The 25,678-nt window shown below is 42.2% G+C and overlaps 1 protein-coding gene across 6 annotated transcripts in view; it reads left to right on the top strand.

The window, feature by feature from the left end:
• Positions 1-25,678, top strand: part of LOC140494563 (caytaxin-like) — a 76,379-nt gene that overhangs the window by 26,269 nt on the left and 24,432 nt on the right. For 3 of the 6 annotated variants that reach the window (XM_072593877.1, XM_072593879.1, XM_072593880.1), the window contains exons 2-7: positions 4,403-4,517; positions 13,453-13,517; positions 14,733-14,954; positions 21,590-21,772; positions 22,910-23,012; positions 24,845-24,976. In XM_072593877.1, the coding sequence (XP_072449978.1) occupies positions 4,441-4,517; positions 13,453-13,517; positions 14,733-14,954; positions 21,590-21,772; positions 22,910-23,012; positions 24,845-24,976 (782 nt within the window). In that variant the 5' untranslated portion in view covers positions 4,403-4,440. Of the gene's footprint in view, positions 1-3,975; positions 4,264-4,402; positions 4,518-10,563; positions 10,735-11,000; positions 11,096-13,452; positions 13,518-14,732; positions 14,955-21,589; positions 21,773-22,909; positions 23,013-24,844; positions 24,977-25,678 lie in introns of those variants that run through there. The other 3 variants (XM_072593876.1, XM_072593882.1, XM_072593881.1) reach the window with 3 other exon arrangements.

The following is a 25,678-nucleotide window of genomic DNA, read 5'->3' as shown; positions in this document are numbered from 1 at the left end:
TTTCCACCACCAGGAAGATAGGAAAAACACCCGAGTGGCCAGTGACAAGCACTGCCCTTCACATCAAAGGACAATGTTGTGTGATCAAAACAGTGAAGGGGAGGGTAGGGACTAAATCAAAATAGAGTTGGAGGGAGAAATGATGCACTCCACTCCCTGCGGCGCCCACCTCTCCCTGAACGACTCCAGGGTGTCGGTGGACACCGCGTGCTCCTTCTCCAAGGACACCCGGGCTCTAACGTAACCCCGGAAGAGGGGCAGGCAGTCGGCCCTAACGACCCCCTCCACGGCCCGCTGCCTGGACCTGTTGATGGCCAGTTTGGCCAGGCCCAGGAGCAGACCCACGAGGAGGTCCTCGGACCTGCCCTCCCTCCTCCGTACCGGGTGCCCGAAGATCAGGAGCGTGGGACTGAAGTGCAGCCAGAAACAGAGGAGAAGGTTTTTGAGGAAATCAAAAAGGGAGTGCAAACGCCCACACCCAATATAGACATGGTCCACGGACTCCACAGCGCCACAGAACAAGCAGTTGGGCTGGGAGTCCGTGAACCACCGCAATCTGCGGTTGCAGGGGACTGCTGCGTGCAGCACCCTCCACCCCAGATCCCCGAGAGAAAGGGGGAGGACTCCCGTGTAGAGAGCCCTCCACTGGGGATCCCCACCGCCCGGTGGCAAATGGGCACGCCAAGGCGTGTCCGGACGGTGGATGAGGGAGAAGAGGTGGACGGTGTGCAGCAGCAGCCGATACAGGGCCCTCCTTTTTATATCCCTGAAAGGGACAAAATTAAAATTCCGGAGGCGGCTCAGGTTGTGGGGCACAGGCTCCCGTGGAAGTACGGGACCTTGGGGCCAATGTGAAAGTCCGTCCAGGCCGGGGTGAGCGCAGACGGGATCCCACCGCACACCTGAGCGTCCTCCAACCGATGCACTATGTCGGGTCCGAGCACCGCCGTTTTAAGGCGTCGGATGGCGGTGGCCACATACTGGACGTCTACCGCTGCCCTGCTCACTATGTCCTGCGGCAGCGTCCAGCCCAGGCCCCCGGCACCCAGCACGTCCCCGACCCTGGTCGTCCTCGCCGCCACGGCCCTCCCCTCCGACAGCCACTCGAACCCGCGAGTATGGAGGTGCGGATTCCTGAGCAACGGCTCCCTGACGACAGCCGCTACTCCAACCGGAGGGTAGGCGCGATGCGATTCGACCATGTTCCAGGCAGTGATCAGGTCCTGGTAAAAGACAGGCAGCGTGTTGAGGGCGACCTCCAAACCGTCACGGTCGCGAACAAGAGCTGCGTGTCGTAGTTGAGGTTACGCACCTGGCGGAAAAAATACGTCGCCAGGGCGCATCACCTAGGAGGAGGCTCGACGTAAAGGTATCGCCGCAAGGTCTGAAGGCGGAACGTCGCGACCTGGGTGCGGACGCACAGCAGCGACTGACTGCCCTCCTCAATAGGGAGACTCAGAACCTGCACGGCGACCCAGTGCATCTTTTTGTCCCAGAAGAAGTCGACCAACGTTCTCTGGATGTCAGCGACAAAGCCAGGAGGAGGGACCAAAGTGACCAGCCGGTACCACAGCATGGCGGCCACCAGTTGGTTTATGACCAGCACTCGACTCCTGTAAGATAGCACTCGGAGCAGTCCTGTCCAGCGGCCTAGGCGAGCCGAGACTTTGGCCTCCAGCTCCTGCCAGTTGGCCGGCCAGGATTCCTCAGCGGGGCTGTGCTCCTGATTATATCTGTCAGCCAGGGCTCCCTGATTGGACCCGGTTAACAGCTGCAACCAGGAAACTCATACTCTATGATGGCCACGTGGCTGACCTCATTCCAATCACTGTAGATACCCATGTGTGGTCAGCACTGGAAATGTGGAAGTGCACCATCAAAGACATTCTAAAAACAAAGCAGCTCCTCAAATGCTGAGAAAGCAGGCTGTGTGCACCCAAATACTGAGGCCACCATCTTCAGAGGGAGGAGGGAGAAAGTGAAAATGCAGATTTTTAAAATCCAAACAGTGAGTGCAGCCGTCCTTTATTGGTTATGTCAATAAGCATCCTGCCCATCTTTATTTCCTTTTAGATATTCTGTCCTGGTTGTCTGCCATTTTCATCCTACACACACACTTGGCAAATCATTAAAGTAAATTTCTGCACATTAGCAGGAAACATGCAGCAAGTGGAAGTTCACTTGTCCTGAAATCATGGAATTTGAACAAGCAGCTCATTGTCTGCACAGTTCATTCAAACAAACATTTGTACCTTTATAATGAAACATCTGGAGGATCCACCATATTCAGAGAATACTGACTGAGTGCACAAGGCAAATGAAAGGTTGCCTGTGTGTGTGTCATCCCTTCCCCCTCCCCAGGCTGACGCTTACAACAATATGGATCAAAATTAAACCATTTTCTTGCTTGTCCTTTGCTTCATATCATTCTTCCAAAGGAGGTTTCCTGTCATAACAAAAGACAGAACCAATCAGTGCCTAATGATTTTTGACTTACATATCTGTACGTTATTATAAATGCCTTTAGTTTATCTGCTCCTTCTCTTCATCCACTTTATCTTCAACCATCCATTCTAATTTTCAGTGTTGACAGTGTTTTACATCTCAGCAAGAATTCAAATCCACCGCCTCACCACTCTGTGTGGAGTTTCGCCTTGTTCTAGACTCTGTTTCACTGTAAAAGGTCTGGTTTTATAAAATAATTCCTCTCCTTTTGTTATTTTGAACAATTTCTGTCATATTACATCATAATCATGTATTTTTTAAAAATCAGTGACCTGCATGTTTTAAGATTGGCTGATATCCAGTGACTGTTGTGGGAAATATTAACATTGGTAAGGTTAGAATTAGCCTTACTTCCCACATTTGAAAAGCCTGTAGAACTTCTCGTAGTCTGAATTCATAGACAGTGTGTGAGACATTCGGGGACTGATTAACAGCCAGTACTCCAACAAGAGGAAGCAACTTCATGAGTGGTTGAAGGAAATAGGAAACTTTTTTCAACTATATTTTGAGTATAGCAAGTGTCTCCCTTAGGAGATACATGAGTAAGCATCCTATCTTCACTCCTGTTTCTATATTCCCTGCTAGTCCTCTGCATTTTCTGCACCAAGCTTACGGCTCAGCAACTTTCTGATACATGCTGTAGGCATCGATAGGGTGAATAGCCAACGTCTTTTTCCCAGGTTAGGGGAGTTCAAAACTAGAGGGCGTAGGTTTAAGATGAGAAGAGAAAGATTTCAAAGGGGCAACTTACTCATGCAGAGGGTAGTGCGTAAATGGAATGAGCTGCCAAAGGAAGTGGTGGAGGCTGGTTCAATTACAAGAATTAAAAAGCATCTGAATGGGTACATGAAAAAGAACAGTTTAGAGGGATATGGGCCAAATGGGACTAGATTAATTTGGGATATTTGGTCAACATAGATGAGTTGGACTGAAGGGTCTGTTTTGATAGTGTAGTGCTAGAAAAGCATAGCAGGTCAGGCAGCATCCAAGGAGCAGGAGAATCAACCTGATAAAGGGCTTAAGCCTGAAATGTCGATTTTCCTGCTTCTTGAATGCTGTGCTTTTCCAGCACTACACTCTCGACTCTGATCTCCAGCATCTGCAGTCCTCACTTTCTCCTGAAGGGTCTGTTTCCATGCTGTGCAACTCGATGACTGTGACCAACACCACACATCCTTTGGAGGTTGTATCCATTTCTGTTATTCCAAGTGAGAGGAATTATTTGTTTGTGGAAGTGAGGTAGGAGCAAGAGAGAGAGGAGTTGGGGGGGGTGGGGGGGAGGTGGAGAGAGAGTGAGAGAGAGAGCAGATAAAGCGGGATTGAGCAATGCCCAGATAGAGAAGATGTGGCACAGTTTGAACAATATGTTCTGATTTCTCCCTTCTGTTGATGATTGGATGGTGCTGGCAGATTTCATCACAGGATGCCACCAATCAAACTGCTGTTTGCTGATGTGCCTGCCAACCTGATAATTACCTCTGCACACAGCACTGTGCCTACTAGCAGTGTTCTGGCAATGCAAAAATAAGTCAGTGATTGGCATCTGCACCCGTAATGGTGAAGAGAGCACTGATATAGTCAGCATAACAAGGCTTCAAGTGAAGGTGGCAAAAGGTTCAGCTTATTTAAGACACTGCTTTTAGTTCCAACAATTTAAATAATCTGCTTCAGGAGAAGCAGACGGAGGAATATGTTGGAGATGGACAAAAGGACCATTTCTTAATAAAATAATAAGCTGTAAAGGATCAGAGATTGAATGTAAGTGGTCCTATTCTAACTGTTTCTTTTGTTGTTATTTCAATACCAGATAAATGATGTATCAAAATGATTTTATGTGCTTGTACTAGACAGCTCCTTTTGATGTTTATAATACATATCATTTATTATATCTGTTCAGCTGCCGAATTGTTTTAGCCCACCATCTTCGGGATTCTGATGGGGACCAGTGAGGCAGCGCTTCGAATGGAAAATGTTGAACTGAAAGAGGAATGGCAGGATGATGATTTTCCCAGGTTAGCTATCCAGATGCTGTCACATCTCCACATTTACGTTTGTGCTGAGAGCCCATCAATTTTCAAGGGAGCACTCCCGACGAAGCTGAGAGCATCAGGGACACAAAGCCCTGCTGCAAACATTTATGCTGTTAACTCTTTCACTGCCTGTCTCAGTAGATCGTGGTTCCAGATTCATTGCCTGATATGTTTGCCCTTTTGGGATTTCACTGGTTCTTTAAATCTTAGTTTTGTCCCTCCTTGCCCAGAAAGAACCCTAATTGTGCCTCTGTTTAGGATGTAGGGGCTATAAATTGGGGTGGTACCAGATAGGATCTTGTGATCCCTGTAGGAAAATTCACATTAGTTAGCACCAATGTTGGACGAGCAGACGTGATGTTGCCGGTGGTTGAATAGCCGACTGAATTTGTCCCAGTGAATAATCAAAGTGTCGCTGCTTTACATGGAGCTGGTACCCAGAGACTATTAGTGCCTTCAGGAGAGAGGCAACATTTTTAGTTTGTAATTGTAATTACAAATTGCAATTATAATTGGAAAGACAATGTTTGGAGCACTGGATCTGACAGACAATCCATTCCTTATGTATCTCAAATGTACATCTAATAATATCTGCATATCTGACGTGTCCTTTCATAGTCTCAAAGTGCTTTATATGATCACCAGTGTGGAAGTACAGTGACTGCTTTTGTGTAGGAAATAAACAATAATCAATCAACTCAACTAATATCCAATAATTGTGTGATAAATGATCAGTTATGGGAGGAATGTTAAGCTCCTTGCTCAGCTTCAAATTGTGTCATAGGATCTGGAACCAGGGGACAGTTGGTTGGAGATTTCAATTTAATATCTTCAACTTCCAGGTGAGAAGACGGTTTTAAATCACACAGTTTTAAATCACACAGTAGTAGGCAGGTTAAGTGAGTATGCAAAAACTTGGCAGATGGAATAAAATATAGAACATTGTGAGATTTTGCACTTTTCTGGGAAATATAGAGGAACTGATTAACATGTAAATGGAGAAGGACTGTGGAAGTCTGCAATACAGAGAGACTAGTGAGTCCCCTTGCATCAATCACAAGAAGCTGGCATCCAAATTCAGCAGGTAAAAGGGAAGGCAAATTGGATGTTAGTCCTTATCATTAAAGTGTAAAAATAGGGAGGTTTGCTAAAACTTTCCAAGGCATTAGTTAGACCATGCCTGGAATACTGTGAACAGTTATGGGTTCTTTATCTTAGGGAAGATATACTGGCATGAGGGCCCATCCAGAAAAGGTTCATTACATTGGTCCTGGGTGTGGGAATTGTCTTATGAGGAGAGATTGAGTAGATTGATCCTGTATTCATTGGAGTTTAGAGGAATGAGAGGTGACCTTATTAAAGCACATAATATTCGCAGGGTGTCTGACATGGTAGATGTTGAGAGGTTGTGGATGAGTGCCTTGTGGAAGTGTCTAGAACCAGAGGGTGTAATCTCAGAGTAAGGGATCACCCATTCAAGACAGATAAGGAAGAATTTAATCCCTCAGAGGGTAGTGAATCTGTGGTATTCTTCACCACAGAGGGCTGTAAATTTTGGGGTATTAAGTATACAGATGTGACACAGTGGCTTAGTGGTTAGCACTGCTGCCTCATAGGACTAGGGACCCAGGTTCAATTCTAGCCTTGAGTGACTGACTGTCTGGAGTTTGCATGTTCTGCCTGTGTCTGCATGGGTTACCTCTAGGTCCTCTGGTTTCGCCCCACAGTCCAAAGATGTGCAGGTTAGGTCGATTGGCCATGCTAAATTGCCCATAGTATACAGAGATGTGCAGGCTGGATGGGTTAGCCTTGGGAAATGCAGGGTTACAACGATGGGATGGGTCTGGGTGGGATGCTCTCCAGAGGGACATTGTCAGTTCAGTGGGCCAAATGGCCTGCTTTCCAAACTGTAGTAATTCTAAAGCTGATATAGAAAGGTTTTTAATCATTAAAAGAAATCAAGAATTATGGGGAAAAGGCAGGAAATTTGATCTCATTGAATGGTGGAGCAGATTTGATGGATCGAATGACCTGCTTCTTCTACATCTCCTGATGTTATAGAAGGTGAGGAGAAATTTGTTTGTGCAATGAGCTTCAATAATCTGGAATTTTCTGGCTGACAGAATAGTGGCAGCAGGTTTGGTAGTACCTTTTATAGGGAAAATTGAATATTTACTAGGAAAGGAGAAACTTGCAGGTCAAGTGGAATGACTTGGCACAGAGATGATGGGCTGAATGGTCGTGTGTCCTTTGGTGCCAGCTTAGGTTTTGTTTCAGTTCCTGGAATGAGGCTTGAAAGAATAGCTTTCCTAACTCTTGATGAAAGAACCAAGCAGATACATAATGTGTTTTAGAGTGGGTTTGAGCATTTACCTGTGGATACTCAAAGTAATAAAGTCTAATTTCAGCATCTGAAGGGTTCTTAGACAAGCAATACTAACTTAATGGCTAATAACTAACCCTAATAGACAGTTAATGTCATTATTTTTGTACCCAAGTGAATTGAAAAGGATGTTTCAGAATCCATGTAGAATGCCAGAGCCTGCAAACACTATGAACATTGACAGCAAAACTGACGGGAATATTAACAGAAATGTGTGATTGCAAATTGTGAGAAAGGAAGTGCATACCCAGTATAAATGTTTCAGTACAATATAACCTGTCACTTCACATTGCATGAAGTGAATGAGATGCTTAAACATATACAAGTGACTCAGCATGGTGATAATAATTAATGCAGAGTCCCAGGTAGAGAACTGCAGCACATCCTGAATGCGGGTCTCTCAGAAGCACACAATACAATTGCGTAACAGTCAGGATTGACACAAGCAGTTCAGATTGAACTTGAACATTCTGGCAGCATTGGTTGTAAAGGTTGGAAATTGAGATTTGCAGCCCAGTTCCCCATCCATCTATTTGCAGAATTGTTCCCCCATGTGACTTTTGGCCTCCATTCATGTGCTTGCCAGCTGTGGGATGGACTAGATACAGATTTCCCTATTTCCTGCTGGGTAGAAGTGGGTAAAGGAAAAGTCCTGCGTTTTTATAGTGCCTTTCAAAACCTTAGGTTATCCCTTCAGCCAGTGAAATATTTTTGAATTATGACCAGTCATTGAAAGGCAAATTCCCATCTTGAGAAATTAAATAAATTACCAAACAATAAGAATTTTAACAAGGAAAAATATTTTTAGTGGGTTGCTATATGATAGTTGTGTTAGCCAGGGTTTTAAAGAGCAAGTGAAAGGGCCATTTTAAAATGTTGAGAGTCTGGCCTTCACTTGATAGTAAGTGAATGAGGAGCTGACTGAGCAAACAGTGTATGGGGAAACTGCACATGAAAACCTGCAGCTTATCATTCCTTTCAAGAACGAAAATACTGCACATTCTAGAAATCTGAAAAATTCTGGAAATACTCAGCATGTTTCTCAAGGTCTGCAACAAGGGAAAACAGTTATTGTCTGAGATTATGTCAGTACCTAGGGGATGAGCTGGGAGGCAGGGTTGGTGGGACAGTTATGGGCTGGGGAGTAAATTGCTGTGGAGCTCCCTCACCTGCCTGCCAAACCCAACGTTGAGGATGGTAGTGGCCTGTCAGCCCGCCAATGGGGTACAAAGTCAATTGGTATCCATTTTCCCAGGCCCTGGACATTTTGCCAGCAGCAGAGGAACACATTAATGAATAGCGTGGTTGGCAGTGGTATGGGACTGCCTTCTCAATGGTTTCCTAGTGATTGCTATTATGTCTAGAGGCTCTGTGGCCCAAGGAATGGGCCTCTGACTGCAATGCCCCCTTTCCTCAGAGGAAAAAATATTTTACCTCCCCCCCCCCCATCCCGCCTATAGATTGCCACTGTGGTCCCACTGACCACCAACATGAGCTCAGAGTGCACATTGATCCCAATGTCAGTCCTGTGCCTGGACAGTCTCAGTCAATTTTTTTTTAATTAATTCACGAGATGAGGGTGTTGCTGGCTGGGTCAGCATTTATTGACTATTCTTAATGGCCTAGAGGGCAGTGAAGAGTCAAGCCAACCACATTACTGTGCGTCTGGAATCATATATCGCCCAGACCAGGTAAAGATGGCAGTTTTCTTCCCTAAAGATTATTAGTGAACCAGATGGGTTTTTCCGCTAATCGACACTTAATTCCAGATTTTTGTGAATTCAAATTTCATCATCTGCCGCAGTATGATCTGGGTCTCTGGATTAATTGTCTAGTGATAATACTGCTAGGCTGTTGCCTCCCTTTGGGTCTGACCTGACAAAGAGTCACAGGTCTACAATATTAAATCTTTCTCTCACCACAGATGCTGCCTGATCTAAAGTGACAGAATACCTACAATGCAGAAAGAAGCCATTTGACTAATTGAATCTCCACCATCACTCCAAATAGTCATTCCACTCAGACCCCACCCTAGCCCTGTAACCACTCATTTTTACCATGGCTAACTCACTCCCAGCCTGCAGATTCCCGGTCACCACAGACACTTTAGCATGGCCAGTGCACCTAACCTGCACATTTTTGGACCATAGTAGAAAACCAGAGCAGCTAGCAGATACAGGTAGTAACCCAAGGCTGAGATTGAACCTGGGTCCCTGGTGTTGTGAGGCAGCAGTGCTAACCATTGAGCAACACTGAGTGTTTTTAGCATTTTATGCTTATGATGCACCTTGTTGATCACTGTTGCAGAAGTTCAGAGTGGCACATGACACGAAATTAGCACTGTTACCTCTATTCAACCTTATATGTCACTCTTGTGGTTGAATTGGCAATTTAGTGCTAATGTTTCTTTGGAATGTGAAGACTGACCTACTCCTGCTCCTAATTATTGCTTGAGGCAGCCCAAATGTCTTTTGTAACCAGGAGGCGGGGAGATGGTCATTAGTTTCAGCTGGATTTCAGTGAATTATTTAAAGTCAGTACTCAGTTTCAGTCCTTTGATGTGAAAGGCAGCCCTTCACCAACTAGAGCAAAGGTGGAGAAAATGATAAGGTAATATGTGTTGTAAAAACTGACATTTACAAGTGGAACATATCCACAGCTTGTCACAACAAATGTTTCCATAGAACGTCACAGCAGACATTCCCTTAAATCTTCGCAGCTAGAATCACCTTTCAGAAATCTTAAGTATATTTTACTATTAGATGAGTGTACTCTGAGGGTCACAAAAGTCAGCAGATGATATGTCTATTTGTTTGAATGAAGTGAGACAAGGACAGGAGCCTGACTGGTACGGCAACTTTTAAGATCTAATATATGACCAATGTACTGTTTGCTGGAAACCAATTTCATTTCCAAAAGGCCATATATCATCGATTTGAATTAGACTGTACCCACATGACATGGAGCCTTTCACACTGTGTAGCTCAGCATCATATCAGGCAAGTGAATTTATTCATTGAGACACTGGTTGGCATCATTGCTGTATCAGCAGGAGCTTACAACTGGATTCCATAATGAGTGTAGAAATTGGACTCTGTGAAAAGTTGGAATCGGTGATACATATACAATTTCTATCCATTCAATTTTATTCCATTTTCTGATGATCCTAATTCATACTCAGATCCACAGTGACGCTCCTGTTGTTGAATAGCTTTTGCACTCACTCCTGTTGTTGAATAGCTTCTGCACTCACTGTCCAGACTTGGGCATAAAGAACGGCCACTTAGCTAAGGAACCAGAAGGTGATGGAACCTATACTGCAGCAGGGATTCAGCCCTTTCAAGAGAGAAGGATTGATTCTCATCCAGAATTGAAGATGCTTTTATTTTTCTCTCCTATCAGGGCCACAAGCGATTTAGCAGCAGGAGTGAACATAATCAGTCAATGTAAAGGTGTGCAGTGATAGGTTTGAAAGCTAGTCTGTACAAACAGACATAAAGTGATGCTCTTGTGACCAGGCTTAATCCTTTGTTCCCATCATCCTGAAGTGATGCTGATCCCTATGGAGATGTTGGGCATGCTCAGTTCACATCTCCCTCATTAGAAATGCTTAGCTTATTCCATTTAATCTGTGTGGGGATGTTAGGGGTGACTGTAATATCCCGTACAAGGAATCACATCCCAATCATGTGACAGTAACATCAAAATGGTGGCAGGACTGTGAAGCCCCAGCTGTTTCTGCCGACACATTTCTGACAGGAAAGATTATTTTCACATGATATATTTCCTTGCCTACTGATGAAAAGATTCAAAAAGGTGAGATACCATTTCTATTTCTGTGCGATGTTTTGATCAGTCCCGTTAGAATGGAATGAAATGTTAATGTTTGGACAATTAAAAAATATAATTTAAGAATTTATTTTGCCTTGTTTATTTGATGTATCCAAATTTCAGTCTGTTGATGCTTGAGGTGTTAAAAAGACTTGCTTATGTGACAGTGTTTCATTATTGAATGCAGTGCTATGCAGTACTGTTACCAGCTGACTTCCATTTTGAACCTTGCATCCTGTCTTTCCTTGCAGTGTTTAAATCTGGATTTCTCTGGTGTGCTGCTGCTGATCCTGCGGCTGTTGTGTGGTGTGTGTATATAGTACAAAGCATTCTCCATAGCTCCCAGGTGTGTGGGAAGTGTGCAGCTGAATGTAAAGTTATTGCTTTTGAACACTGATTAATATTTTAGTAGAGAGTTGTAGAGCTATATGGCATGGAATCAGACCCTTTGATCCAACTTGTCCATGCTGACCAGATATTCTAAGTTAATCTAGTCACACTTGCCAACTTTTGGCTCATATCCCTCTAAACCCTTCCTATTCGTATACCCATCCAGTTGCCTTTTAAATGTTGTAATTGTACAAGCCTCCACCACTTCCTCTGGCAGCTCATTCCATACACGCACCACCCTCTGCATGAAAAAGTTGCCCCTTAGGTCCCTTTTTAAATCTTTCCCCTCTCCCCTTAAACCTAAGGCCTCTGGTTTTGGACTCTCCTACCCTGGGAGAAAAGATCTTGACTATTCACCCTATCCATGCCCCTCATGATTTTATACAACTCCATAAAGTCACCCGTCAGCCTCTGATGCTCCAAAGAAAAAAGCCCAGCCTATCCCTGTAGTTGAAATACTCCAACCATGGCAATATCCTTGTAAATCTTTGCTGAACCCTTTCAAGTTTAACAATATCCTTCCTATAGCACGGAGACCAGAGTTGAACACAGTATTCCAAAGGTCGCCTAATCATTGTCCTGTGCAGCCGCAACATGACACCCTAACTCCTATACTCGATGCTCTGACCAATAAACATATCTTTGGAAGTTTCATCACTTCAGCTTTTGCAGTAGCTCAGTGAGTAAATCCACAACCCTAAATTGGAATAGAACAGTATAGATTAGGAAGGATCTAAATTTGATGAATACTTTCTGCTGGGACCGCTGATCTCAGCTGAACTAACATTTGATGTGCGATACTTGGCCCCTAACAAGAGGAGAAAAATATCAAATTAGCATACCTATTCTCAATCGTTCCCTATTAACCCCTTCTGTGGAGCATTTGAGTGTTCTCATTGAATACAGATAATGTCAGGCTTTGTCATGTTTTCCTCTTTACCATCAAAGAATTATCACTTAGCCAAGGTAACTGAGGTGAGCTGATAGCTTTGGAATCTGTGCTCCATAAGGACAGCATTGTCAGGACAAGAGAGGGAAGAGGACTGGAGGCAAAAGTAGTCAGTGGGGGTTAATGTGGAGCGTGTACATGACAGAAATACATCCCACAGGAGACTTAACAGAAAGAGTTGCTGGACATAATTGTCAAATTCTATTGAAATACTTAAGATGCAACTTCTAAGCAGCAGAAAAATAAAATAGTTAGCAGTGCAACATTATTCAATTTTTGAATGAGATAATCATGAGATCAAAAACTGCCTTGAGAGAAATAGCCAGTTAATCAAATCCTTTGTTGAGGGATAAATGCTGACATAAAGGAGAAACTCTGCTCTTTGAACTAATTCTGCTCCATCATGTGATTCATTCAGTCCATTGGGTCTTCTCCACTGCTTGATCATGGCTGATATATTTCTCAACTTCATTCTCCTGCCTTCTCCTCATAACTCTTGATCCCCTTACTAATCAAGAAATGTACTCAATGACATGGCATCCGTAGCTCTCTGTGGCAATTAGTTCCAGAGATACGCCACCCTCTGGCTGAAGAAGTTCTTCCCCACTTCAGTTCTAAAGGGTCATCCATTAACTCTGAGGCTATGCTGTCAGGTCCTAGTCTGTCCTACTAGTGGAAACGTCTTCTCCAGGTCCAGTCCATCCAGGCCTCTCAGTATTCTGTAAGTTTTGATGAGGTCTCCCTCAACTTTCTAAATTCTATAGAGTCACAGAATCCTGAACCACTCCTCATATGACAAACCCTTCGTCTGGGATGATTCTTGTAAATCTCTTCTGGACCCCCTGTAATACCAGCACATCCTTCCTTAGACAAGGGGCCCAAACTGCTCACAATATTCCAAATGCAGTCTGACCAGAGCCTTATACAGCCTCAGCAGTACATCCCCACTCTAGTATTCTGGCGCTGTTGAAACAAATGCTAACATTGCATTTGTTTTCCTAACTGAACCTGCATCATCTTATCCACATGAGTCAATAGTAGTTTTAATCTAAGATTGATTTTGTTTTACTAGCTATAGAACTAAAAGATACTCAATTCAGGTCTATGGCGTTAAGATACAGATCAGTCTGGACATCATTGATGGTGCAACAGGTTGCTGGATCTGAATGTCCTATTCCTTTTCCTATATTACTAGAAGGGGATAAAAGGTCTCAATTTGTGGTTAAGATACTCACCTGGAACTGGGCCAGTCTCTGCTTTAAGAACTAAAGTTGATTCTCTGAAACCACAGACAAACCCAAGCAACTGATCCTCCTACAATTGTGCTTCCTATTAAATGTAACACTTTTCCTTTTGCTCTGCAGACCGATTCCAGAGGAACAAGGCATGGATGTTCTTGGACGAGTGCCAGCTCTAGAAAATAGAACTTGTGAGTCGGTCTGTTCTTTTGTCAGTTTGAGCTCTTTAGTTTGAGAGTTGGTGCAGGGGAAGCAACCCCTTCCTGCTGTGCCATTTAGCACAGGGTACATATAGGATAAAACACCCTGGACACTGCTCCATTAAACATATCCAAGACACATTGAGCAGATATTGTATGAAATATCTTGATACTGGTTCAGTAATAATCCCCCTAGGAAGAGCAACTCAACTGTCCCAAAGTGCTATTTTTGTGTTTCCTACACCAGTTGTGTTGTGACAAATCTTGAATGAGATTGCCTATAGATGCTGAATAGGGTTTAACTCATGTTTGAGGAACTTGATTGAGAGTCATAAACCCAGTTCATGGTGGAATCTTATATCAGACAGGAGAGCAAGCTTCATCCTTCCTGTCTTGATTGGATTTGAACCGAATTCTGAGGTAATAGAGCCTGACTTGGTGCAGGAGCCAACTCCCAGACAGGAAATCCTCATTTACCTCTCCACAAAAAGCTAGCTTTTCACCCAGCGGTGAATGAAACTCACTTGGTAATCCCCCCCCTTTAGGATATTTTCTGACATCTTTGCCCCATTTTTCAACTATGAAGATCAATAATCTCAATACTTCTCTTGTCTCTAGTTCATCTGTGTGTACAGTAATATATTGTTTACAGTACTGCACCAATAACTCCAAGGGAATCAAATCCTATCATAGAAATCAGCTTTCAATTTAATAAGATCTGGAGATAAAAAATTTGGTATCTGTGACATAGGTGTCATAAAACCTATTCTGTTCCTTTTAAAGTAGGAAAGCTTTCAACTGTTTTCAACATGGTTGATTCTTAACATGATCTCTGACGAGGCCTAGCAAGCCACTCAGTTCAAACTACTCCCTGGTAGTTTGAGTAGGAGGCCAAACACTGCACTACTTCTTCTAAAGGTAATAAATACTGGCCCTGAAAGCAACACCTACTCTTTGTGAAAATGAGTTAAAGAAGCCAGCACAATCCAGGTGGGTGCATTGATGGACCCAATAGATCATGCTGAGACTGTTCAAATGTAGAGTCTTATAACAAATGGAAGAAACTTCGAATCTTTCACAAAATGTTTCACGTATGTTACTGAGCTTTTGAGCCAATGACTGAGCATTCTATGGATTCTAACAAATCAGTGAAAGTGTGTATACTCAGTAATACTAGTAACTCTCTCTACCTCTGTTCCTGGTCAGTGCCACCTAACACACTGAATATCATTGGGAATCATCCGACACGTAAGACTCTTGTTGCCCCAGAAATTAACATCTCGCTGGATCAGAGTGAAGGCTCCATTTTGTCAGATGACTACCTGGATACACCTGATGACCTCGACATTAATGTTGATGACCTGGAGACTCCGGATGAGACAGACTCCCTGGAATATTTAGGAAATGGAAATGAATTGGAGTGGGAAGGTAATTTTGAAAAATTCCTTTGGTTTTCTATTTTCTCCCTTGCTATTCAGAATGGGCCTGACTTGTTAGACTTAAACTTTCTCAGTTATAGGTTCCTCTGGGACCTCACTATTCTTTAGATATGAGCTAAGCCAGGTTTACAATCATCAGGAAGATCCAAGCTGATGAACTAAGAACTACATTAGCAGATTAGCCATCAACTGTGAGGTTAGAGTTCACTTTTAATCCCCATCAAGCACAGTACAAAGAGAGTGAATATTATCATGGAAGGATTCTGACTGTTCTCTTTGATTGTTCCTTCTGGTTGGCTACCATTGATCATATTGTGGAGTTTACTCTGTGCTGGACATCTTTCTCTATTGTATATTTACTTCTGGATGAATAAAATGGGTTCCCCAAATTAAGGACAGTGCTGAGCATAAGGGTTATTTCTGTGTCTTCATTGCCAGTACAAAGTGTTTGAACAGTTGGTTCAAATCGCAGAGTAAAATATTACAATCTAATTTTTGCTACCAGTGCCTATCAATATCAGTATTGTAAGCTGTACAACACTAGGCTGGATTACTGATCAGCTTCAAGACTGCTTTTTTTTAAGAAAATAAGTTGAGGGACTGCTCCAAGATGATCACACAAGAATTGCAATACACACTATTGTAGTTAGATTTTTCTTACATTTTAAAACTACAGAATTCAATGCACTTGATACCCATTATTCAGCTTTTTGACACCATGATGCTCATGTTGAGTCAGTTTATATATTATTACAATGATGACCATGAATCCATTGTCAATTGCCAGAAAAACCAGCTGGTTCACTAATGTCCTTTCGGGAAGGAAACTGCCTACATGTGACTCCAGACCCATGGCAATGTGGTTGAATCTTAACTACCTTCTGGACTATTAGGGATGGGGCAACAAATGCTGGCCTAGCCAGCGGCACCCTAATCCTGTGAATGATCTTTTAAAAAAATATGCATTATCATTACAGTGTGATGGAGGAAGAGTGACAAGAAGTAAGTCTGACCCTTATGGGAATTATGTAGTACATGTATGGTTTAAAAGGTCTACCAGCATCATAAATCTTCACACCTATTTCACACATTCACACCTATTTCTTGCCTTCACAGTTTGACTTCTCATAGTCACACTTTTATCATATTTTTGAACAGCTGATACCTGTTATAAGTTTTTACATCCACATTTATAGTAGAGTTTAGAATGTATACATATTGCTTATGAGCATAAATCTGCTGCAAACCTTCAAAAAAGGAAAAGGTAAGATATGTAACAAACACACATCTACATGCAAGCTGACTGACTGGATAATGTATCTATTGGCATTTTTAAAAATAACTTTGAGAATCAAGGAGACAAAATTCAAAAACTTAATTAGAAATTTAAAAGATTGAAGAAAGTATGGCTTGGAAAGAAACCAGTCTAGTCTGCTCCCACTTTGCAGCTCTTGGTCCATAACTCCTTCAAATACACATCCAAATGTTTTGGTTTTAATTTTCAGGACCTCTGCCTCAACGTTTAAAAGACATTTGGACAGGTGCATGGATAGGAAAGATATGGGCCAGACGCAGGCAAATGGGACTAGTTCAGTTCAGGAAACCTGGTCAGCATGGATGAGTTGGGCTGAAGGGCCTGTTTCTGTGATGTACAACTCTATGACCATCCCCCAAGGCAGTGAGTGCTAGACCCCTACCATCTTTTGTTGAAAAGGTTCTACTCAGCTCTCCCCTAATCTACGTCCCCTCTCCTAATGCCTTCTCTGTAAAAGGAAAATAAGTGCTTTCTATCCACTTTATCTAGGCTCCCCAGGACTTTGTACATCTGAATTAACTCGTTCCCTGGTATCCTCCATCCTAGATGACATTATTGTAAATTCCCTGTATACCCCCTTGATATAAAATATATATTTTGTGCTTTTCAAAAATGTTGTGGCCTAGATTTATCTATGCAAGATAATGAGTAAGAATAATCATGCACTAAGTAAATGAGTTGCAGTCTTATGTAAGATTCAGAGAAAGTATTCAAATGAGAGAGTGAAGGGGCGATAGAGAAGGGAGGATATGAGAGGGAGAGAGTGGACTAAATATTCTTCCATTATTCCCACTCAAGACTGGGAACTAGAATTCTTTTGTACCATCCTTTTCTATACCTTTTCCATGTTAATTACAACTGGGAGGGAGTCCACAGTGGCTTCTCCCTCTAACTGAATCCCAGTTACTAATCTTTAGGTCTTGCTAAAGTAATATGTTAAAGTTCCTTTGAGCCAGTTCTAACCTTATTTAACCAGATGAGGGAGGCAATGACCTATTGGTACTGTTGCTCGACTATTAATCCAGAAAAGCAGGGAATGGTTTGAGGACCTAGGTTCAAATCCTGCCACAAGAAATGGTGGAAGTTGAATTCAGTTATAATCTGGAATTAAGAATCTACTGATGATCGTGAAATCACAGTCGATTGTTGGAAAAAGCCATTCTGGTTCACTACTGTCCATTAGCGAAGAAAATCTGCCATCCTAACTTGGTCTGGCTTACATATGACTCCAGACCCATAGCAATGTGGTTGACTCTCACCTGCCCTCTGAAATTGTCCTAGCAGGCCACTCAGTTCAATGGCAACTAGGGACGGGCAATAATGGGGATGGCCAACCAGCGAGTGAATTTAAAAAAACGTTCTGCCCTCTACATGCATACCCCCTCTTCAGGTGTGGTAGCAACTGTCCCACTGTAGAATTCTGTATGTTGGGTGGGGTGGAGTATAGGGTACTGCATCAAACGATCTCTTAATCAAGAAAATAAGTTTACAGCAGGTCACAAGTTAGTCAATGCTACCTCATTTTGGAAAGGAGAATCCAGCCAAGGATGTCTTTGTTTTACTAATGTTCATTTTACTACAAATAAAAATAAATTGAAGCCAGTAAGTTGCCTTGGCCGAGACAGGAAGCAAGAGGAATAAGAGAACAGTCTAAAGAGTGGGCAGTCTGTCAAAAGTGAGGCAGTGAAAGGAAAAGGAAGGTTTAGAAACAAGATGGTATTGAAAGGTACATTAGGGAAATAGGGATTGAGAAAGAGAGAGGGGCCTGACAGAGTTTCAGAAAAAAGTGTTAAAGAGGATGGTTGAGAGAGGAGTTGAGGAAAAGAGACAAAGAAAAAAATATTGTGAAAGGTGGGCAGTTTTTTTTTTGCTCATGTTAAGATAATTTTTTAAACTGGAATTTGGAAGGTAAGCCAAACTTCTATGATGACCAAACAGGAGAAAAGACAATGGATTGTGGGTAATCTGAGATGCAGGATGTCAAAAATTTCTGGCCATAGCAGGCTGCTCATTTTTTTGAGGTATTTTAGGTGTTGGACGTGATTTCCTAGAATTCCAGGAGCAGCAATAAGCGTTTTGTATGCTGCTGCACTTTGGAGACCAAAAAAGTGAAAACAACAGCAACAACAACAAAAGGGAGAGGAACAGACAAAGGCAGCACATGGTTAGAGGTCAATGAAAAGGAGAGAAAGATGTCAGTGAAAGGAGGGGGGCGGGGGGAAGAGAAAGAGGGAGGAGGGGGGGGGAAAGAGAGAGCGAGAGAGAAGACTTTAAAAAAGATAAGTCAATATTTTTAAGTGTGGCCTTACTGTAAGCCTGTAGTAGTGAGTAGAGTGGGTTATTTCTTGGTTATGTGTTTTATTGAGATATATCTCTTCGTTAAACTTATATTTTTAAGTCATAAGTATTAGGTTAGCCTGGAACAGTGTTTTGTAGAGGAATAAGACCGTGCTATTTTCTGGGTCTGTAGATTGAAAGAAGCAAAAATGGCCTTTAGTAGAGCGATATGCTGTTCTTGTTGGATTTAGGAGTTTAAGGAGAGTTTGTGTTACTGAGGATCATAGCTGCAATAAATGCTGTTGGTTGCAAATCCTATCAGATCAAATGGATCGGTTGGAGTGATAGTTAGAGACAATGAAGAACTTACAAGAGCAAGAGGATGTGATGGATGGCAGTTATAGGAAGGGAGAAAAGTTGCAGTTACAGTCACATAAATGGGTTAACTCCAGGAAAGGCAAGAGGGGTAGGCAGGTAGTGCAGGCGTCATCTGTGGCTATCCCCATTTCAAACAAGTGTGCTGTTTTGGAAAATTTGGATTCTCAGGGGAATGTAGCACGAACAGCCAAGTTTCTGGTATTGAGACTGGCTCTAATGCAATGAGGGGTACATCAGGTTCCAAGAGATCAATTAGGGGACTCTCTAGTCCAAGGTACAGACAGATGTTTCTGTGGCCAACAGTGAAAAATCAGAATGGTGTGTTGTCTCCCTGGTACCAGGTTCAAGGATCCTATTGGAAGGATGATATGAAACGTGAAAGGGTTCAGAAAAGATTTACAAGGATGTTGGCAGGGTTTAGAGTATTTGAGCTATAGGGAGAGGTTGAAAAGGCTGGAGCTGTTTTCCCTGGAGCATTGGAGGCTGAGGGGTGACCTTATAGAGGTTTACAAAATTATGAGGGGCGTTGATAGGATAAATAGACAAGGTCTTTTCCTTGTGGTAGGGGAGTTCAGAACTAGAGGGCATAGGTTTAGGGTGAGAGGGGAAAGATATATAAAAGAGGGCTAAGGGGCAACCTTTTCACACAGACAGTGGCACGTGCATGGAATGAGATGCCAGAGGAAATGGTGGAGGCTAGTACAATTACGACATTTAAAAGGCATCTGGATGGGTAGATGAATAGGAAGGGTTTGGAGGGATATGGGTTGAGTGCTGGCAGGTGGGACTAGATTGGGTTGGGATAACTGGTCAGCATGTATAAGTTGGACCGAAGGGTCTGTTTCCGTTCTGTACATCTCTATGACCAGAAAGGGAAAGTGAGTGGGATCCTACTTAAAGGAGCTGGAGCATTTGACTGCTCCCATCAGCTCTGAGGAGGAGTGAATAGGAACAGATGGAGGATTAAGGATGAAGTGAGTGATTGTACAATGTAGATGGGTGCATAATAGTATAAAGAGGTTGGATAGCCAGTTCAGAGGAATGACATGATGATAGGATGTGAAAGAGTAGGAGGCAAAATAGAGGGTGGGAATACCTAGGATATGAGAGATCGAGGAGAGAAATGGAAAGAGAGCTGCAAATATATCCAAATTTCCACATCTCAAATGCAAGTGTTGGTGGCTCCTTCATTTACTGTTGCATGTCACACCACCCAGAACCTCTCACTGAAAAAGGAAAGAACTTAAAAAATAAATGCAGAATGAAATAGAAATGGAAGGAAAAAGAATCAGGGAGGACAAGCAAAAGAGAATCTAAGAAAGTAATCAGAGGTATATCGATAGAAAGGGGAACTACAGATATCAGAGACATGTAGGAGAGTGATCATCTTCCTCAACTGCAGTAAAGATCAAATATCTTAAACTCATTTCCTGTCTACAAAGCCTTATTTCTTTTTATTACTACTATATTGCTCTTTAATATTAATTTTAGATGTTATAAATTTCTGTGTTTATATGGAAACCTATCAAATGTAATTACATCCTCCTGCTAATGGTGGAACTGTAGCTCCTCAGTTTTGGTCCTGTCAGGTCCTTAGTCTGTGGCACAGAGAAACTCTTAAATTCCAACCCACATCATAAATAGAAATACAAATTATTATATAAAGAATGAGAAGAAATATACAATGAGAATTTTATGTGCACAATTGTCATTCACTGTCAAACCTTGAACATTACATGGAGTCTTGATAATTCAAGTGCACTTCTAAAGGAGATGTGTTTGGATTTGAAAGAAACTAAATGAAGGTATTGAACAGTCTGATTCTGTGTTGCAAAGGAAGCATGTGTTTCTAGGCATTGCTGGCAGTTGCACAGGTCAGTTTAGGATTCAGAGCGATTGCTTTTGTTCACAGAATAAAGGGATAATTCCTTTGACTATTGACTGGAGACATTGCCTCATCTGTCTACAGATAAACTACTGGCACCAACTTACTCCCCTGTATGCTTCTGCTTTTTCTACTTGTGGATGTGAGTCTTGATAAGGAGCTAGATTTTCAAACATCCCCATGAGGTGTGTTTCTAGTGGGGAGGCAAGTAAAACAGTCAGTGACCAGCCACACCCACTCACTCCCATTACACAATTAGCATATGGTGGCACCAAAGTGAACAGCCTGCTGGCTTATATAAATAAATAATAAAGGGTACTTTGAGACTGGTATCTGTGGACAAGCAAATCACCCAAGATTGCTGTCCAAAAGCTCCTCTTGTAAAGTAAGTATGCAACTTGTCAGCTGAAGGCACAATTGGGTTCCACTACAATAAAAACGTGAAATGATGGTAATACTCAGGTCAGGCAGCCATTGTGGAAAGAAACAAAGTTACCATTTCAAATTGAAATGATCTTTCAGCAGGAATTATTTCAGATTTCCAACATCTGTGGTATTTTGCTTCTGGGTTGAGTTACCGGTGCACATGGTTTAACAGTCAGGCCTTTCCCACTTGTGCAGTTGGTTGAGGTACCAAGCTTGATCATCCAGACAACGTTGGGTGAAAGGTTCAAGAATGAAACCTTGATCAAATGAATGTGATCCTATCTTACTTGAAATGGGACAGCTAAGGACATTCAGGAGAGATCTACTATTATATGTCTTCCAGATGATACTCCAGTTGCAAGCGCAAAAAACTCTCCCAGTGCAAAGGGGGGCTCCTTTGAAGACTGTGCAGAAGATGGAGAATCTACCAATGGGAGACTGTGGAGGACAATCATCATCGGAGAGCAGGAACACAGGATTGATATGAAAATCATCAGGCCATATATGAGAGTGGTGACACATGGAGGTAGGGATAGCTTCCCAGGTTGGTATGGAGTGAGGACAGTTTTAATTTCTTCAATTTTACGTTGTGCAAGATGAAAGAATGTTAGTTCGCATCATAAGTTTGTTCTGTCCCTGATCACAATTGACAATATTCAAAAAAAATGTCAGAAAATTCCAGTTATTTTCCAATGGCCCTGAGTGAACAGAGTTAGAAATTAGCTGCTTAAGATGCAAATAAGTAGTGGAGGCAGGCCCTTTGGTCCCCTGAGCTTCCTGCACCCTTTAATAAGATCATGGCTGATCTAAAATAAATTTGTGGCATGGATAGTCTTTTTCATGTAATAATGGTAGTCTGACAGGTTTCACTATGGCAGTTTTGAAATGTATGATTGCATGAATGTTAGGGTTTTGATTGAGAGAAATCGCTAAAAGGATAAGGACAGGAAAAGAAAGCACATGTAGATTCTGAGCCATCCTAAGAGGACATCATTTTAGAATTGGAAGAAAGGTTTTAGGAAGATAGCAAAGCACAGAATGAGAAAAGACCATCACTTGCTTCAATGTATCCATGTACAGTCTAACATGGATTCTACCAATGTCTCTAATCTCTTTTCACACTGTGTAAAGTTTACCTTGTCACTCAACCTATTCTGCACCTGTACTCTGACTCTAGACTGTCACAAACCTTTACTGTCTCTTTCTTTCCCTGCCACACCCATCACCTTTTCAGTGCCCCTGTAATTATGAAGCATTGATTATTAAATCAGTTAATCTCCATCCATTCCTTTAAGCTGCAGCACCATTTCCAAACAAACATTTGCCCAGTTATTTTATAATTAGCTCAATTGTTTTACGTGAGGTTCTCAGCCACATACTCTAATCCATGAGTGGGAAGTTATTCATTTTTCTCTTATTGAAAATATGAAACCATGTTTTCTAATTCCCTGCTCACAGCACGAGCCAAACAACCAAATTTCCAACTCTACTCCTTCATGATAAATACTCAGAACAAGTTCCCTCTCAGCATTTTGCCAAGTGAGAATAATTCCTTTTCTTGCCTGTTATACACATTGTAATGACATTAATCATTATCCATTAAATACTACTGTTTGAAGCTGTCATGCATTTTACAAGGTAAAACTTTTATCTTCCTCCACAGGTTATTACGGTGAAGGTCTGAATGCAATTATCGTATTTGCTGCGTGTTATTTACCTGACAGTGGTTGTGCAGATTATACCTACATCATGGAAAACCTCTTCCTGTAAGTGCCCTGTCCAGTTTTTATTTGCCATCCTTCCTGGTTAGAGTCACGAGCTTCTGAATTATCCTCAAAGCTGGAAAGCATTAACAGTTTACTCCATTAATTCGGTCGAGTCTCATTTTAATGTTATTAAGCTGAAGTGAAAGCTCAAAGTCTACAGTGCAAGATAACAGCAAGGACAGCTGATGAACTAAATCATTGAGACCCCAAGTTTGAGTTTCAGAAGTGTGTAGAGCGTAGAGTTAAAGGATGTGGTAAGAATGTAAGGAATTCCAAAGCTTTGCAATCCTGGTAAAGAATAGTCTAGGGTAGTGGACAGCAACAAATCTGGGAGAAGAAAATTATAGTTTTATCAGCAAAATATCAAAAGACATTTGAGATTGAGATTAAAAAAAAGAGACAGAAGTTAAAGGAAGGATGCTTTTCCTTCTGTTCCTGTCTCCTTGCATGTCACACTTACAGATTAGTGCAGAAATATTTCCTTACATGGATCTCAAATTTAGATTCCCTCTTTCCTGTCCAGTCACTATTGAGTTTTGCACGAACATTGGGTGTCAGCATTAAGACTCTGTTTCCCCCTCAAATCTACACATGAACTTTGCAACAGGATCACTTGATAGTCATCAGGAGCGGAGACTTTGAAAATATTTCTTCCACAGTCCCTATCGAGGGGCTTTGAAGATATTTGTTTTACTGGGGAGATCTGCTACTTCAGCACAAACCAAGAGATGTTTAATTGTGTGAATTTATATTACTCTGTTACTGTAGACAAATTGATGCAAAGTTCTTCACAAAGCCATAATCAAATGCATGGCAGTTGAGCCAAAGCACTAACTCCTTTGGGTCTCACTGGTTTGCCTGTGGTTTCTCTTCTGTTGCACTGAACATTTCCAAAAGTAACTGTACAGTAATGTATGGAGTGAGCAGTAAGGGTGCAATATGCCCCTTCAATATTTAGGGTCTGAGAGGAGGGTGGAACTAGTGGTAGGGCAGGTGAGAGAGTGCCTTTTCTCTCAGTAACCTGTATTACAATGCAGCCCGGAGACCAGGAGAAGAATCTCATCTAGTTCAGCTCTAATGGTCAATCTTACCCAGAAGTCACCAGATAGCTAATTATTGGGGTCTGGGGTCTGTGGTCAGATCAGGAGTTTTATTCTGCTTCTTGATGCTAATAGTCTGTCCTGAAGAGTTCCAATCTCCACCATTAACATCTTTCATTTTAATGAAAACAAACCCTGAAGAAGAGGCTGATTGGGGAGAATGACAGAAAATATTAAGGACTGCAGGATGTACCTCTCCCAGTCCATATTTGGAAAACCTGCCATTATGCATAGTTTAGACTGACATATGAAGAACGGCACAGTGAGAGAGGGTGCATTAGCTTCTAATCCCTAGGATTAGTGTCTTCAAACAGACTGCTGCCTCACAGCGCCAGAGACCCAGGTTCAATTCCCGACTCAGGCGACTGACTGTGTGGAGTTTGCACATTCTCCCTGTGTCTGTGTCGGTTTCCTCCCACAGTCCAAAGATGTGCAGGTTAGGTGAATTGGCCATGCTAAAATTGCCCGTAGTGTTAGGTAAAGGGGTAAATGTAGGGGAATGGGTGGGTTGTGCTTCGGCAGGGCGGTGTGGACTTGTTGGGCCGAAGGGCCTGTTTCCACGCTGTAAGTAATCTAATCTTAAAATAAAACTGCTTGAGCAAGCTGCCAGAGGACTGATGAGGCCTGTGGAACTAGGCACCATCCAGGGAAAGTTGAAAACACAGCTACTCTGATTCTGTCTGTGTTTCTGTGACCTGGTTGAATGTTGCTGTTTCTTTTTCTGGCCCTCAGGTATGTCATCAGTATCTTGGAGCTGCTGGTTGCTGACGACTACATGATCATTTACCTGAATGGGGCCACACCTCGCAGAAGGATGCCAGGCCTAGGCTGGCTGAAGAAATGTTACCAGATGATAGACAGAAGGTATGTGCAGAGTAACATACCATTGTGGAATGATATCCATCAGGCAGACAAGATCCTTCTATCTAGAACTGTTCTCTTCTAAACCTGGCTAGTGCTGTTTGCTGCCTCAGATTGTGTCCCGTCTCTTCTCTATTCTACCCCATCTCCAGTTGCTTCTTTCCTCTCGCTTTACTAACTTAAATTCTCCTGTTTCCTTCCTTGTAATTGTCAATTATTATTTGGCAGAGCTAGAGTCCTGCAGTTCTGACTAAAACTCCCACAGTACTCGAAAATCAACTGTTTTTCTCTCCACAGATGCTGCCAGACTCGCTGAGTTTCTCCAGAACTTTGTCTCTATTTCAGATTTCCAAACATTCACAGTATTTTGCTCTAATTTGAATGTCCTACAGTGATTGAATATGCCAAATTCACATTAATTATGTGAAATGTTAGGATTGTTATTGTTTGAGTATTGAATTGTGCAATTGAGTTATTTTCTGAGAGTCAGAAATCAAAGCCTTGTTTGTTGAGAATTATCTAATTGTGCTTTTCCTCGTGATGTTCTTTAAATTTACTCTTGCATGTTTACATTTAGCTGTGTTTGTTTGAATTTAAATGTGTTATTTAAACTCTGTTGTTGTGTTTAAATTTAGCTCAACATGCTTAAATTAAGCTGCATGTGTTTTCCACATTGTCAGTGCATACCAATTTGAACAAGGTGTT

The sequence above is a fragment of the Chiloscyllium punctatum genome, chromosome 24 (assembly GCF_047496795.1).
Source record: "Chiloscyllium punctatum isolate Juve2018m chromosome 24, sChiPun1.3, whole genome shotgun sequence".
Taxonomy (NCBI): Eukaryota; Metazoa; Chordata; class Chondrichthyes; order Orectolobiformes; family Hemiscylliidae; genus Chiloscyllium; species Chiloscyllium punctatum.
Note: the sequence above shows the minus strand (reverse complement) of the source record. Positions and strands in the feature narration are given on the sequence as shown.